Source organism: Dermacentor andersoni, chromosome 7 (assembly GCF_023375885.2).
Source record: "Dermacentor andersoni chromosome 7, qqDerAnde1_hic_scaffold, whole genome shotgun sequence".
In the NCBI taxonomy this organism is placed as follows: domain Eukaryota; kingdom Metazoa; phylum Arthropoda; class Arachnida; order Ixodida; family Ixodidae; genus Dermacentor; species Dermacentor andersoni.
The window spans coordinates 53,578,104-53,596,105 of NC_092820.1; the positions used below are offsets into that span (position 1 = coordinate 53,578,104).

Sequence of the window (18,002 nt, forward strand, 5' to 3'; positions counted from 1 at the left end):
TTAGACCGAAGGTTAATATCGCGGCTGCTGTCAGCCACTTTTGAAACATTCAAATGTGTTTATGTCTCTGTAAAATATTAGCCAGTTCATCGTTGGATGCCATCCTAATGGCGGGTATTTCATGCCTTTTCCTAAGAAACAGCTTTCCATTCTTGAACCACGTGAACTGGTAGCTGTTTTCCTTATGTTTATCTACAGAAAACAAGTGCAGCTTTTCATTGGCCGCAGTCATGTTTTCTCGCAACTACACATCCACGGTCCTTAGAGGCGAAATAGCTTTTTTGGTAATCCATTGAGCAGAACTCCAAAGAAAAGAAAAGCGAAACGAAAGAGCAGGAATGTTATGATGTTTGCAAGGCAGCCAATGTCTAGCTTTACTGTTTTGCTGTAACATTTGGGGCCTCGTGCATTGCAGCAATCTCGCTACTTTAATCCGGCAATTTTTTTATTTTCTGCAAGTTTTACTAACATAATTTTGAGGTTTATAGTTACATACCCTTCTTCGGCACTTTCGGAAGACAACCAGCTCTTTCAAATTTCTTTTTTGATTCACAGTACTGTAAATAAGCTTTTCATAACCATTGCTGGCTCCAAAATACGTTTCATTCAATAGGTTGACCAATGAAAATGCTGATAAAAAACATCTAGACTGAACAGTAAAGCCGCATGCTCCGTATTTCAATTGAGACTTTCTGGCATTCAAGTCGGAATCAAGTTGCCCACCTAAATAAGGCACCATATTGAATATAGGGAGATGCACATTGTACACAATATTTTTGCAGGAGTTTCCGTGCTACATGCACCTTATTGCATAATTTTCGAGATTGCGTCTGCAAATCGGAGGCAAATTTATTAACGGATTAATAGTCAAATATGCTATTTTCAGCGATAGGGCAAGTTGTTCACTTGATGAAGACGAAAGCCTTTGCAGCGCTGGGAACAAAGCCTTGGGACGTGCACTTTCCGCCATGTAAGATGCACTCAATGTGGAGCAACGAGTACATGCAATGCATGGCCAGGCATCTCTCGCCAACGTCGTGGCATCAGTGCTGCACCAATCCCATGGGCACTGGCAACAAAGCCGTCGTCGACCCGAGGCTAAGGTAAGAACAGTGGTTACGTGTTTATTCATCGTCATCATAATCATCGCCAAAGCCAGGCGTCCGATGCTGGTCAACGGCTTCTCTCCCCGGTCTCCGATAACCAGGATACCAGCATTCTCCGAAAACGATGGTATACCTTCAGATCCATTCCACGCATGCATATTTCCTATCACTTCCCATTACCTAAGCCTCTGCGGACTTTGAATGCTTTGCTGTCGTTTCGCACACATTGCATTGTTTTATGAAAAGGAAGTAACGAGGGAAAAAGAGAGAGGTCCGTGAGGCTTTACACGAGCGACACTTGTCTCCCCTATACGCACAACTATATCTCCTGAACCAACTTAGTTCCTCCTAGCTTTACCTAGAATATCGAACACTCGTGCTTGAGTTCTATTCTATATGGCCCCACTTGGCGGTATAATGAAGTCAAACCCCCAAGTTTTGTGTCCAATCCCTCATGGCACGGCTCTTACATGAGTCGTGCTTTGTCATCCTCCCAGTTTGGGCTCTAAAGGTAATTACTAGGAGAATGAACGGACAATATAGCTACAGTGCACGTGTATGAACCAGCTTCAACAATTAATATAAATATGGCTGCCATGTAAGCTCCTACCTACCCCTAAAAGAGGTTCCTTCTGACTCTAATAGTAAAATTTATCCTCGGCTCACGGCATTAATTTAGGGGATTGTTCTTTGGTGTTCTCCAAGAGATGGCATCAGCTGGTTGTGTTGCAAGTGTGCCTGTTGTTGTGAACAAATCATTTAAAGTACGATGGGTGATCAATTGCACAGCAAACTACATTTATTTGACTTGTTGCCGGATTTGAGGACGACTTGAGGTAATGAAAGACTGTAACGAATGAGCGCCCCCAGAGAATCGAAGGCCAAATGACTTATGAAATTACAAACGTAGTGTACAATTACGCAATAGTTATTTTCAGCATTATAATAGCTGTAGTGGTTACCGAGCCTGCGTAAATATAATCGCGTAACTCCGTGCAGGCGTTCTGAACAAAACCATATATGATAACGTATGTCATTGTTTATTGTAGCATGAGGCAGATATGATACAAGAGTACCAGGGACATCAAACCATATATACTGCTACATTTTGGCCGAATATGTAGACTAACAGGGGCAACCATGATACGAACAATCTCTACATTTCAGTGGAGTTACTTTGTTTTATTATTTCAAATATTTTCCTGATTGGTCTGCTTATTGGTGTTACTGATGAAATGATCCTGGGGCGCTATAACGTAAAACTATTCCAAACTTCTCTATTCCAATTCTGCAATCAACCCTCCGCGATTGGTCAAAAACTTTTTTGGACCACCCCCTCCCTTCCCCTATACGTCACGCAACGTCACGGAAACCGCGATACCTCCCCACATGATATGACGTGCACACACTGATTATGCATGATTTTACCGAACAAAAGAAATATAGTTACTTCTGATTCGACACCTTTTCGTGATCAGCCCTCGGCTATTGGTCAAAAGCTTTCGGGCTGCACCCACTTCACCTTCCTGTCACGCTGCGTCAAAAACCGCAACAACTCCCCGCGTCAAAGTGATGTGTATGGGCTAAAGAAGCATTAATATGCCGAACAAAACTGAATTTTCTTATAAATAGCCTCATGCTGCCCCGTTCATAAAGGAATAAAAGATGGCTGCCGCCAATCGTTCAGGCACTGGCTACTCGCACCTGCCGGAAAGCATGCGTTTATTGCGTATTGTGAAACTTTTTGCGTGGCCGTGTAACGTTTTCGAGCACTTTCAGCGCGTTTACGACCTCATTCTTCCAACTCTTCTTTGCTGAGAATACGTTTTACCGTCATTTTTAAGCTTCCGTTGCATGACGCCGCAATTTTTGACCAGCCACCGCAAGCTAAGTGAGTGAAAGCGGACCAATCGCCGACGCCGGCACCACCCTCTTCATCCGCTTATCGATTTTCAGTGCACTGGCTCGGCCCCATCGAATCCCTTTCCCCTTGAGCGTGCTCCTCGCCTATTGTCAGCCAATTAGACAAGACAAGCTGCTCAGTGTATTAAATGTTATTCGTTTTTCAAGCAAACAAAAGTGACCTCCTATGAACGAGGAGAGCGTTGGATTGGTATGTCCAGACGACCCTGTGGGTCACCTCCCGATGCTTACGTCGGCGGTTACGCAAATTTGACGTCAGGAGATATTGGAATAGATTTACGTTATAGGACCCCTGGTGAAACGGGTGGACGGTGTTTGTTGTATTCTGGTACGCCACAAGTTACCACAACAGGGAGCATTGGTGTAAAAGTAATTTACAAGATATTTTATTTAGGAGGAAGTTTTCATGCTCTCTGGCTGAATACGTTATTTCTGAAAGGAAATGGGCCCTGAACTTTCCCATTGTTAACAATCACGACAGCGGCTATCATGAAATTCGCTTTATTCACGGTGGTCTCATCTCTCGTGCTATATCCCGTCTTGTGCCTATGACAATGCAGAATAGAGAAGCAATCCTCTAAACCTCACTTATCGGGGGCGAAACACCATGTGCAGACAAATAGCAGCAACAATTTGTCTTTAGGAGTCTGCGCCAATATTTGTGTAACCCCGCCGTTAAGCACGACGACACACACACACACACACACACACACACACACACACACAAACATATATATATATATATATATATATATATATATATATATATATATATATATATATATATAATTCAATGAGAAGTTCTGTAGGTCCGTTACATGGGTAGTTGTAGAAACGAAGGTGCATACTTACGAAAATTGCATCTTTAATGTTTTTAACGTTTCGGCCGTGGCACGGCCTTCGTCAGCATAAAAAATGCCTAAAAAAAGAATTAAAAAAATAAACAATCAAACACACACACACACACACACACACATACATACATACAAACAAACACGCATATATATATATGCGTGTTTGTTTGTTTGTGTGCGTCTGAGTGTTTGATTGTTTATTTGCATGTATGTACCTATCTATGAATATTTGTAATATTTGTAATATTTGTATCTAACCGTTTTCACACCTACGTGGGTCACTGGGTCAGACACGTACCGGAAGGGGGGGGGCGGCCCCCCCCCTGAAATTAGGCGGCATACCCTTCCCCCCCCCCCCCCCCATCAACCCACGCCACCACTCCTCAAACACATTCCTAAAGCGCCGACAAATCAATCTACTTGGCGGTCAACATTTTGCCGCCTTTTGCAGCGAAGGCAGTGTATGACTAACTTCTGTAGTTTTTTTCGGCGTCCATTCACAGCGAAAATCCTCATGTGGGCCGATCCTGCATGGTGATAGTGAAGAAAGGGTCCAAGATCAATGGCACATACCCCTTTGGACTCGGGAACCTACAGCGCGCCCTTCGGAGTCTTCGGGACGGGCCCATGTATGGGGAGATCTTAACGCTTGCTTATATCTTCGGGATCGGCCTTGGGGAATTCTTAATGCCTGCTTCACCTTCCCCGTGGGTCGTTCCGGCATTGCACTATCTTCAGTATCGACCCACGTATGGCGAGCGCTTGACGCCTGCTTCACCTCTGCTGCGGGTGGGCCTGGTACTGGAATATCTTTGGAATGGCCTACGTATGGGGAGTTCTTAATGCCTGCTTCGCCTCCGCCGGGGGTCGGCCCGGCATGGCACTACCTCCGGAATCGACCCACGTATGGCACTACGGTTTTGCACTATCTTCGGTATCGGCACACGTATGCAGGGTGCTTAACGCCTGCTTCACTTCCGCGGTGGGTCGGCCCGATATTGCATTATCTTCAGGCCGACCCGCAGCGGAGGTGAAACACTTTGCTTTTCGTTTGAGAGGTTTGACTGTCGTCAGCTTTCGCTGCAATTCCGATCTTGGAATTGCAGCCTTGACTTGGAATTCAGGCCTTTACTTGGAATTCCAAATTCCCAGTAAAGGAGAGGTGTATCTCACAGGTGTACCTGTGAGATACACGTGATTTCAATTCTCTTTTGCGGGTTTACGCGTCTTTATGGCGAATGGTGGGCAGTATTCACATTTGTACTAGTAAAAGTACCCTCTCGCTCATTTGCATAGAAATTTTACCTTGGGTTGGGCCCCCCCTCGAAAAAAAATTCTGCGTACGTGCCTGACTCCCACCAATGATAATGGGTTTGACTGCCTTAACTGCGTCTTAATTAATTCCCAGAAGAAGCGGCGACTGGAACCACCTGCCTGCTTCAATAGTTTAAATCGTCAGTGCCAAGGAATCCAAAAAAGCCCGCGTCAACAACTACTAAGGCTACTTCGCCGCTAAAATGTGTGTTGTTCTTATACCGCCCACTTCTCTGTGTAATGCTTCGGCCCTGAGCGAAAATAAATGAAATGAAATGAAACTGTGTCTGAATTCACTTCGTCTTCAGTATTACCAAAGGTTGTGGGTTCGACTCCAACTAAAGACGAAGGATCATAGCCTTTTTCGTACATTTCGTGTCGTGGACGCGTTCTCGCTCAGTCTTTGAAGGTCGACTGACTGATGAGACGTATCGGGCTTTCGCCTTAATAACTGTATTGTACTTATATCGATCGGGATATGCTAAGAGCACACTACGATGGCGATGACAAAGGAGGGTAAGAATGCAGCACAATGTACGGCGGGAGGGCGCGGCATAAATATGTTGCTCGTATTTAAAAAAAAAACATATTCTACTATACATCAACTAGTATCTTTCATACTAGTTGCGCAGTTCTCTAGTTGTACTATTACGCGGTATAGTTATGCAGGTCTCTCCGAAAAAAGCTTGGCCAACTGCACGACGTTGCTATAACATTGAAGAAGATGAAGCTGTAGACATCGAAGCAGATGGTGCCATAGAGTGTTCCCACCTAATTGTCACTGCGATATATTTCTGTGACCTGAAATGTGATTAAAATAAAAAGGCACATTAACCTGCCTTAAAGACGACAATATAGCTGCAGTGTCTTCGGAACTGCCATCGCAGGCGAATGACAAACGCAAATGCGCTGTTGGCAAATGCCGCTCGCGCCGTTTCTGTAGTGTACTAACTATTATTATAGACATAACAAAAGCATGACCGCTGTCCATATGTGCCAGAAATTCTGGTCTGTACCACATGACGCCTCACCGTCGGGGTGCTTTTAACGCTGCGCAGCAGCACATGCCTTGCGTGCTTGCCATCCCGTCATTCCTTTACCTTTCGAGCGAAACTGTAGTTTATAGAATCCAACAGAAGCTCTTTTATAGCTCTTTTAAGAGTGGCACATATGTGCACATTGGCATATGATCAGAGACCCTAGTTGGTCCGAAGGTTGGTTTCGAACCGTGTTCCCTCAGCTTAGCAACCTGATGCGCTACCCATTTGGCCATGGACTACCCAGTGACACATGAAGGCGGCAAAACGGTTAGATACAAACATATCTACATGTAGAGAAACAGATCGCTAGCACCCAGAAATAGCTTAAAGTACCCTAAAAGAGCTGCACAGTTATGGACCTCTTTTTTTTAACATGCAACAAGGCTGCCTTTTGAATCGTTAGCATTATTAGGGTACTACACGTACGTTCGAGGGCTATCTATCTGTATGTACATGTATCAATGTTTGTATCTTACCGCTTTATCGCCTACCGGGGTCGAACGGTTAGCACATATGGTTGCTGTGCTGAGGTAATGGAATTGGAAAGCACGCATCGGATCAATTTGGGTCACTCAGCATGCGCCAAAGTGTACATACGTAGATATCTTCAATTAAGTTCTTCCACACCGATATGGGTGACTAGATACGGGACTGGGTAGGCACCGATGTTCGAAAAGACTTGCGGACGTCGATATGGAACACTGGGTATGTGCTAATCTGTCTGGGCTGTTCTTCAATGAACCTTGTTGATGCTGTCTTGGGTCCCCAGGTATGTGCCAGTATGAGTGCGCCGCTCTTCAATAAATCTCCTTGACGACAAGCTGGGTAACTAGTTATCGGCCACTGGCATTTAGACGCCCTAGAAGGAGAAACAAGATGCGTTAAATTTCTTCTATACTGAACGGAATGGAACCCCGGTCAGAAGGGTTGCTTGAAGACAGCAACCTGACCCGTCTGTAGGCTTGGAACCAAGTGCACCGTGTATGAGAGCCGCTTTTCAATGAATGCGCTTTAGGCCAATGCTTTAGTTAGTTGTGCTGTGAATGCACTTGAAGGCCGCTCTTCAATAAACGTCTCACCAACTTGCGTAATTGAGTATGTGCCCTTCAATGTGAGGCAAGCGAGAGAATAATTATAAGCGTTCGCAGGCTCTAGCGTGCCACGCTTCATATCTCGGATACTACGGGCGGACTTCTGGGCAACGCCACCAGACGGTGCAGCGTGTCCAGAAAGAAGCGCGAGAGAAAAGCCCGTATCTCGCATGACGCGTTTCTTAACGTTCGCGCGCAAAGTTGCGCCCGATATTTGGGATGCCACTCCAGGCCTCACGGCGGCGGCACTGATAAGCCCTTTTTGACGGTCGCAATACGTTGTGTGGCTATGTTGATTCAGCGCTTACCAGTTCCTCTAAAACGGATATCAACGATTTCCTTTACAGAGTCCACGGTGGTATCACTGGACTCCGCATAGTGGACGCCTCCGTAATGCCCGACATTGTGACAGGCAATCCGAACGGAGCCGTCTATATGATTGGGGAGAAGGGCGCTGCCATGATTTTGGAGGACAACAAATAAAGCCGGCTGGTCTCATAGCGTGTCTGTTTCATTTCGAAAGATATTTTACATTTATTTTCGACATTTTTTCGCGACCTTACCGAAACGCGTGCTCTTTTAAATCCGCTGGGGCCCTCCAATGGCTGTGGCGTTGCGCTGCTGTGTACGAGGTCGTAGGTTTGATCGTGGTGCCGGTTCTCGAACTCTGGGGGGGGGGGGGGGGCGGCACAATGAAAGACCCCTTGTGTACGGGGCTTCTGTTGCAGGGTAAACAACCACAGGTGCAAAAAATTATTCCAGAGCGCTCCACTATAGCACCCCTCGTATATGGCTCCGTACTTCCAGACGTCACGTCGAGTACGAAGTCATATGTCGCGAAGTTGTGGCCGATAAAAATTCTGCTCGTGGGTTCCATTTTTCCAGAGCGCCGATAACAGGTAGCCCGTCACAATATACTTTTTGGCTAGCTCATCACTTGGTGATGGTAACGTGAACAGCCTTCAAGTAGTCATAATGAACCGAGTGACAGCATAAGACACGCAATTTTGTTTTGATAGTCGATGATTATGTGTATTCGGCAGCAGGCGTAGGTAGTAAGATACGAAAATATTTCTACCGTACTCAATTTTCCTTCGTCTCGCAGATATAAAGAGTGTGACAAAGTTTATCGGACTTGTCAAGCGTTAGCCAGTGCCACAGCGGCAGCACTGATAGCTCTGGTAGATCGGCGAACTGGCCGCGCGACATGTGATGGCTACGTCACTTTCTTGCGGCCCGATCCTATTATGACTCAGAGACGCACCATGGCGACGGGACTTCGCAGTGCGATTCTTCTTTCTTACAAGAATCACAATGAAATCTATTAGGTGTACATAGTACAACCGAAATAGAAGTCCGAGTGCACACACACCTTTAAGTACGCCCTTGTTCTGGCACTCGTCTTCAGAAATCAATTGCCTTGTAGAAAATAATGATGTCCAGAATACGTACACGGAGGCAATTTTGGTGAAAGTAGCAACAGTCATATAGAAATCTAAATTGAATACAACGTTTCAATAAAACAAGGCAGTCTTCTTTGACTCGCTGAGATCATATCTCAAAAATAATCCCTTGACAGCTCTGGAACATGGTTAAAACAAATGGCGAAGATAACGTCGGCACACCGCCTCTTACATGCAACAACAATCCTATTAGCAATGGTGCAGACACAAAGCTCATTGCATAAACAAGTATTTGTAGTCAGTATTACTCTATTTTGCAAATAACGAGCCCCCTTGTCTTTCCAAACCGCATGGATTAACAATTTCAGGACTGATCTCTCTGTTGTTCACACCAGCGTACTTACCTCAAAAAGTAAAACACATCTAAGCACCCGGGTCTGATGGTGTTTCCAGTTTTGTCCAGAAATTCTTCGATGACATCATGTCTAATTACTTATCAGTAATCCAAACAAATCACTTACTAGTCATGAACCTCCTGACGATTGGAATACTGCTAACATTGTTCAAGATTATAAAAGCAGGTCTAGGGATAGTGTGACTAATTACAGGCCCCATATCGAACTAGTGTCTTTCGCAAGGTCCCTGAACACGGTATTTACACAAGCATATTCCGAAAACTCGAAATCAATATATTTATTTGGAATACCAATAAGTATTTTGATGAGTACATTTACGCGTGACACCATTATAAAGTGTTTTTTCACAATGTACATTTCTCATTCAATAAAGGTTTGGACGCCGACTGAAATCTCCTTGATTTTCAGGCATTTCATAGAGTCTGTCATTCTGTTATTTTGCGCTAGCTGTCTTTCATTGGTTTCTCTACTAATGTTCATTCGAGGCTGTATAATTACTAACACGTCATATGCAGAAATAGTCGTTAACGCTGATCAATCTGCCCATGTTTCAGTACCGTGAGGTGTTCAACAGAGATCTTTCATGGGTCCACCTTTATTTTTAATTTGTTTTGCAGACATCGGCATAAGCATAACTTCTAAAATAAGGCTTTAAGCAGGCGATATTATATGTGATCAGTGAAGCACGAAGTCAACAGGGTACCGATACACAGAGATGTAAAATGTAACACATTCCTGATATCAAAAGTAGCTTATGTCACTAAGTGCGTCTATATGTAACTACGTTCATTTTCCGTCCATACGGAAACCTGTGGTTCAACCTACTGCATAAACAATGAAATCATTGCGGAAGTAAACCAAGTAAAATATCTAGACGTAACATTTTCCTCTGATTCAACCTGGATTTCTCACACAGAATATATAATTTTAAAAGCCGGCCACGTCTTCAATTTTATCAAAACAAACTTTAAAAATTCTCCCTCAAGAAGTGTAGAATCCTCTCTGCAAAACCAATATTCTACCAATACTTGAACATGCGTCCATAATTTGTTATACGATTGTGCAAACATCGGAAAAAAGCCGCAATTTCGTCCGAAAGCCGCAGCATCAATTGCGATATCAAATTAGTAGTGAACTGTGCCAAGTAAGAATTTGACGGATGCCTGAACTTGTAAACATTCGCTTGCTAACCTAATTATTAAGCATGATGCATGATGCAGACACGAACCAACCTCGTTCGATGAGCGCAGACACTCGCTCTCAAGACGATGGAGTCAGCAAGGGCGGAAGCAAGCAACTTGTGCTTTGGGCTGCCTCTCGTTTGAACGCGAGCTAAGTGGCGAAAACACAGTGCACACGAAGCTATCAGCACTCAGCAAACTCTGTCGCCGTCGCAGATCGCTTTCAAGATAGGACCTGCGGGGCGGAGCATGACCGCCTCATACGCAGGAGCCGCCAAAATAGAGGGAGAGCCGACGACGGCGGCTCACCCTCGCACGCATTCGCTCGCACATACAGAATACGACGCGTGGTGACAATGTTATCGCCTTTGGACTTGATGACTTGATGGACTGAACAATGTCGGCAGAAATGTACCTGGAGTGGACATATATTTGCTATAGCAATAAAATGTCTTGAAGTAATAAAGAATAATGCAGAAGTTTTACGACGCAACCTGCAGATGTCAGAGAAGCGTGTGCGAGATAAAGGGGCAAATTAACTCGCCTGACCTGTCCACGCGATAGCCTTTTCATGGATTTTATTTCTTGTGGGACATACATTTAAAATGCAGTGCGATCCACAGAAATCATTATATACACACTCCTATGCATGTTTCACTGCGCTGTGACCACCCCCCAAAGATAAAGACGATATCGTCTCGAGCCTCTGCTTATCAATTCATTTTCCGCTTAATAAAATTTAGTGGAATAAATTACTTAGAACGACAGAAAGCTGAGCTAGTTGGTAAGGATTCATTATGCAAAAAAGAGGTGAGGCGTGCAGACAGGACACAAGAGTAGAGAAGTGGACAACACGAACGCCTGTCGTCATGTTGTCCACTTCTCTACTCTTGTGTCCTGTCTGCACGCCTCACCTCTTTTTTGCATGATGAATAAATTACTATCGACGTCCTTCAACCTACACATGACTAAATAGACTACGTATTACTACACATGCGCTAAATTGTCATCAGCAGTTATTATCATACCAGAGCATTTGTTTACGTTATGGTAGTATTCTTTATGCACAAATGAGGTTGAATTTTTCTGCAATTCTTTTGCAACTTTTTTGTTTGTTTGTTCTTTACAGGAGACCGTTATATTCAGACAGTGTAAAAGGTTCTACGAACATTGTGTTTGGACTTGCAGAACTTTGATGCAAAGCCTCGTCTCACTTAGTGCAATATTTTATATTGTTGTTCTTACTTTAATATCTTCAGTCGAAATGTAGGTAACAAATAAATAAATAAATAAGCTGCAAATAGCGATGGCAGTAGGAGTAATATCAGAACTTCTAGCATGTATACAAAGCAAAAAGTATTGAATAGAAATTAACATAAATATACATATCATACAGTATTCAAGAGAAATCATCAAAAACATAAGTATAATAATAAAATGAACAATTATATTACACTAGTGAGTAAGAATCCGTCTATTTCATGATCAAATGTAAAGTGCGACTAAGCTGCCTGTATAGTAATCTATATTAACTGTTATTTGTGCGTGGTCGCAAAGCGCATGGTCGACCTACTGCGTAAGTATCGCTAGGATTTGGTTGTAAACGACCATTGTAGGCTTAACACGGGGAAGGCGGGAGATGGAAATTCAAGACAACTAGCAAAACGACAACAACGTGAAAGCAGGAGCGAACGTTTCGAGAAGTGGACTTGTCTTCGAGGCGACATATGTTTTCTCGTCAAAGTATAATATAGCTGGAGTTCTTGTGAAGGGGAGAAGGCGTAAGGCGGGTGGGTGCGGCAACGAGCGAAAGAGTGCTAGTGGCGAGGGTGTAGAACTGAGAATAAAGGAGTGCTGCGCACCAGGTCAGGGACACAGTCATCTCTCAATCACGTGTCAACGCGCGCGTGTCAGCCGGCGTGTCAATGGCGTGCACAGCACCCCTCTATTACCTGTTTCGCTGGTGGTCGGTGGCTAGCGTGTCTCTGAAAGAGATGATAGAAGGAGCGGCAGAAACGGGTGCTCGTAAAGAAATTATAATACAAGAATAAACAGTATTGAAATGGCAAAAACGGAAAGAAGAAGCAGAAAAAGAAACGCTAAGAAACCAAACTAAGTGTTGATGCCTGTAGCTTAAAATTTAGCAAAGATAATAGATTCTAAAGCTCCTTTTGAAACATTTATGCCTATTGGTCGCAATGTCTTGAACTTATGCATAAAGTATGATTCTCTGCATTTTCTTTCTCGTCCAGAACGGAAATTTGACTGTAAGAAGTAGAGTTGAAGTTCATCAAATTTATGACCCCGTTGGTTGAAATGCTCGGCGACGGCTTTGGGAAGCTTTTTAGCTGTGTCCGCGCGATTTCAGTTTAATCTGACGTTCATTTATTGTCCTGTTTCACAGATATAGTGTTTCTTACAGAAGGAGCATTCAAGCATACAAGTTACATCCGAACATGTACAAGTGAAGCTACATTTGATTTCGTGTGTATAGGTATTCGCGATGATTTTAATTTTTTTGTCGCTTTGAAGGTGCCTGCAGGTTTTGCACCTGGGGCGACAGCATGCTCTTGTTACGGAGGAATAATGTTGGCTGACTTTTGCGCGCACTAACATGTCTTATAGTTCATGTTGCAGCGATAGGTACCCCTTGGTAGATTCGGGAACGCTTTTCTCAGACGCTCGTTACTTGATAATATTGGGCGGTATTTTCGTGGGAAGTTGCTTATGTTTGGAAGTGCATTAGAATATTTTGTTATACAGGCTGGCGGTCTGCCAGAATCTGGTGTTAGAAGATCTCCACCTATATATACTGTGGCGAGGAAAGCATATGTCGCCTTGAAGAAGACAAGTCCATTTCTCGAAACGTTGGATCTTGCTTTCACCTTGTTCTCGTTTTGCTCATCGCTTGTAGGGTTAGGATGAAGTGAGGCATTATGGTTATTCAATAAGTTTGATGGTGGAAACGTTGTCTAGGGGATGCCTGCGTTATGGCTTAGAAGAAAAAGGAGACCGTTTAAATTACCATTGAAGATTGAACTATTACGTAGCTGCGTAAGCGAAACGCTAGTGCTTTGTAAATGCTATTGAGAACTACAGGCTTCTGGCGATGACCAAAATATACAAATGTAATTCTTAGATTTGGCCTCAAGATGACGCAGTGTACGTGTTACTATTGCCGGTGATAAAGGCATATTAATAAATTCAAGCTTTGTTGTAAGCCCCCCGAGACTTTGCTAGTAGTAGTTTCTCGATGACACGCTCGCACCAGCGATTACTCTGCGACCTCCGACGACTCGTGTATAAAAAAGGACGCGCTTGTCCCGCTGATCGGATTGTGACAATTGCCGACTGTGTTTGTGCTTTGAATGTAACTTGCTTTCGTGGCCACAGGTTCTCGCAATAAAAAGTTGAGGCATTCGTAGTTTTGCCACTATGTTCTTCTCCGTCAATAACTACGTGACAATATTATTGGTGTTCTATATGCGGCTGCTCGAAAACTTGAGGAGATCGTGGCGAACCACCCGATACATTTGCGATAATGGGGTCTTGAGAAAGAACGTAAAAGAATTACTCCTGCCTGCTACATCCGACACAGTGGGGCGTGACCTTGCTGGGTGCGTCTGTGGTGCTTCGGAACAGGTACTGTAGCGCCTCCTAGAGTGCTTCAGCAGCATCTGCGGCACCGGTATTCTCCCGGAGAGGTGGCTGGTTGCCAGCTCATCAAAGTTATGACAAGACGCTCGCCAACATGTTGGCGATGTACGTTGACGTCAAATACATGTGTTGCCGTGCTTCCTCATGTCACATTTGCATACAACACGGCAGTGCAGGAAACAACACAGGTCGCGCCGTTCAAGCTCGTTCACAGAAGGAACCCGACGATTACTTCCGGCACCATGCTGCAACACGTCCCCGACGAAGAAAATGTCGACGTCGCCGCCTATCCCCAGCGCGCCAAAGAAGCCCAACCGCTCGTCCGCCTGCCTTTCAAGAACTAGCAGCGGACCGACAGCCGGCACCACATTCTTCGACGACGCTGCCTGGAATGTGATCCCGGCAACCGTGTTTGGGTTTGGACCCCGATAAGCCGACCAGGGCTCAGCGAGAAACTATTACGACGCTATGTCGAGCTCTACAAGATCATTCGACCTATTGGCGCACTTGACTATGAGGTAGTACCGGACGGCATTAGGCAATGACAGCGGCGCTATGCGTGATCTGAAGTGGTCCACGTTGCGCGTCTTAAGGCGTTATACGGCCGCTGACGAACTTTGTTATTTTGGCTGCGAATCCCGAGGTCGCGGGATCGAATCCCGGTGAAAGCGGCCGCATATTTATGGGGAAATGCAAAAACACCCGTGTACTTAGGTTTAGGTGCAGGTTGAAAAACCCCAGATGGTGCAACTTTCCGGAGCCTCCTACTGCGATGTGCCTCATAATCAGATCGTGGTTTTGGCACATAAAACCCCATAATTTAATTATTTACATTTCTCATTTGGTTGTCTCTTTACTACCGGTGCTTTTTTTTTTCTTTTTTTACTTTCACTTTGTTTCAGCACTGGAACGGTGCTTTTTGAGAGGGCGGTTTTGACCCGTGTACTTGTTTATCTTTCCCCGGTGATAGTTTTTCACCGGATAACAAATGTTATCGCTCAGTGCAGGGTGCGCCTGCATGTATAGGAATTTTCTCGAATACGATTTAGTTATTTTTCGATGGTTCTATCCGCTTTCTTTAACCGCCGGATCTTGTGTAATCTAATTGCACGTGCGGGAGGAAGCACGTGCACGGGCGACGCAAGACGCAAGTGCGGGCACGTCCAGTGCTTTCTGGAAGACACGCGGGCACCAGCGATTTCTCTGGAACCTTCGATGATTCATGTATAAAAGCCGACGCAGTTGATCCGCTGACCAGATTTCCGACGAACATCGAGTTCGTTCACCGCTTCTGTGCTGGTTTTGTTGTCACTTGCTCTTGAGGGCTCAAGTTCGCCCTATAAGATATAGTTTCGCCATTAAAAATTTTCCTGCGGCGTTCGGGACGGTCACTACAGCCTGACACTATTACACCAGGTGGCACGCCATGCCGGAGTTCAATAGGCAGGGGTACAAGGGAGATAGCGAAAATTTCAGAAAAAAAATAAGATTAAGGGGATGCATAAAAAAGTGCTGAAACGAAAAACATGTACGTCATACCTGAGTAAATCAAACAAGCTAGGTGATTGTGTGCCCACTCCGCTTCAAAGGCCATGCCAATAAATCATCATCAACATGATTTGCATCAAATCGTATCAATTTTACCAACTTGACCTGCGTGCCGCGTAGCGTCTAGACGTGCAAGTTTAGCATTGCAGTTGCGTTGTATTCCACCAAGTGTTCGGACATGTAGCAGTTGCATGTACCAGTTATATGTTGCATGTAGCTGGACCTGGTCAACTCAAGCAGGCTAAGTGACTCTTTGTCGCCTCCTCGGTTCAGAGGGGATGAAAAGAAATGAGCATTATCGCCAGTAGCAGCGGCATCGTATCGTGCCGCATATCAAGGGTTGTGACATGTGCGCCGCGTTTTCTCGATGCCTGCGTTTACCCATCGATACACATTATGGCGGCACTTCGCAATGTTCGAACCCTCTAGTGCATGCTGCCGATAGTGGATCTCCTATGGAAGAGAGCTTCCAACTTACACTGTGACTGCCGCGCAGGCCTGTGACTTCTATGTGCCGAACGTGCTCTGTAGCGCTCACCGGTACCAGTGGCCGACCTTGCAGTGTATAGGTCAGTTTTATTCAGAAAAATTATTCTCGAGCAATTACTTCGGACATTCTCGTGATTTGCATAGATTCGGCCAAGGGACGCGCTGACAAAGATGTCCAAGAGGGTTGCTGACATTGTGTCAAGCAGAGAGCTCATTACACTATGTCAGAAACGCTATTAGTCGTGTAAACAGAGTCGCACGAGGCGTTTCGAGACTATTCAACCTCCGCAAGCGACGCATTCCACCAAGCCAGACAGCCAATGACGACAATTACCACCGCGACGACATCTAAAGTAGCAGGGAAACTAGGGACGAAAGTACGTCTTAAAAAAAAAAAAAAAACTTGTGCTGGAACAAATGCGCATTGTACCCAAGGTTGTACCCGGTGGCGTGAGCACCAACGTGGAAGGCGAGAGCCATCTTCGTTTTCCCCAGCTTCTACAGGGGATTAGGGAGGTAGTAGAAGATAGTTTGCTCTTTCGGAGTGCTCCCGACAACATCAGAAATTTAGGACGCGCCGAAGCTTTCGCATACCAGTACGTGCGTCTCGAGGAGCTCTAGTACATGGCGTTCCTCGACAAACGTTCGCCGCAACTCGCTTGCAGGAAAGCACGGTCTCATGCCATTGGCGCCTTTCTACCGGCGGGGAAAGGTCCAGCACCCCCAAAACATGTTGAAGATTTAAAGACATTTATTCGCCTTAGTTGCAATCCCACGCCTCACACAGTTTTTAAAACCGTAACATTTCTATCCATACCCAACGAGGAAACCCGCACGTCCGTGTGTCACGTAAGAACAATCGCCCTAATAAAATTAATGCATAACAAAAACAAGAAATTCGGAAGGAAAGACTTTGGCTCTAGTGAGTTTCCCATTCTCAGAAGCCGAGTGTCTCATCCCCTGGGCTAAACACGCGTTCGTTTTTATTAGACGGGAGCAGAATTTACAGCAAGGCACGAAGCAGGTGCAAGGGCCCAATAAGGGCATCCAGTCCGGCGCTTTTTAGGGAATCTGTTGCTTATGTCTGCATCGTATGTACTATTCTTTTCCTTGTTGCTTATGTTCATAGTGTTTACGCTTCACATGGGTTGAACGCCCACGCTTGCAGAAGGTGAATATATTTGAACCACCTAAAATGTGCTGTACCGTCCATACAAAAAAAAAAAAGAAGACGCCAACGTATAACAGTTTCTATAGAGACTGTGTTGGAAAACTTGGAGACGGCTGAATAGCAGCCATTTCTAGGACCACATCTAGACCCGTCTTAGAGCGTTGTAGACATCAGAAAAATTCCGCTTTTGCGAAAATTTAATGCCAAACACACCACATACCCAGTTCGTTTCGGTAGTCGGGGGATGCGCCTTCCATTGGGCCGTTCTTTCTTCGAATGAAAAACCGCTGATCTAGAGGGCTCATGAGCTTCGCGTCGCGCATCACAGACAGATATGCAGTCACTGTGTTGATGAGGTTGAAAAGGGGCGATGAGAGATCAGATGGGCCTCATCACGTTTGATAATGGTTGTACTCGGATTGATAAGGCGCTAAAGAGCGACAATGTCTTATTATGGACGGACCAGTTCTGTTAAGCTTGATAAGAACCAATAAGAGCTGCTAACGGTTAAATGAAGTCCGATAAGATTGGTAAGGACCGATAAGATTTGATAAGAGTCTGATCACGTTCGATATGGTTGATGAGGACAGATAAGGGTTAATAAGGATCGCATCAATTGCGATAAGGTTGATAACAGCTGAGAAAGCTTGATAAGGGTCGTATCGGGTCCGATAAGTTGGCTAACAACCAATAAAGGTTGATGAGGGCCCCATCTAGCCCCATAAAGTTGATAATGACCGACGAGGGTTGACAAGGCTTAATGCACATGGGATCTCGTTTGATAACATTGATGATACCACTGGGGACGT

The 18,002-nt window shown here is 44.9% G+C and overlaps 1 protein-coding gene across 2 annotated transcripts in view; it reads left to right on the forward strand.

Moving 5' to 3' along the window:
* The window catches only part of LOC126534889 (glucose dehydrogenase [FAD, quinone]-like), a 79,402-nt gene extending 71,574 nt beyond the window's left edge, over positions 1-7,828 (forward strand). The window contains exons 11-12 of one of the 2 annotated variants that reach the window (XM_055072901.2): positions 887-1,103; positions 7,676-7,828. In XM_055072901.2, the coding sequence (XP_054928876.2) occupies positions 887-1,103; positions 7,676-7,811 (353 nt within the window). In that variant the 3' untranslated portion in view covers positions 7,812-7,828. The remainder of the gene's footprint in view (positions 1-886; positions 1,104-7,675) is intronic. The other variant, XM_055072902.2, reaches the window with a different exon arrangement.
* Positions 7,829-18,002: the final 10,174 nt, after the last annotated feature.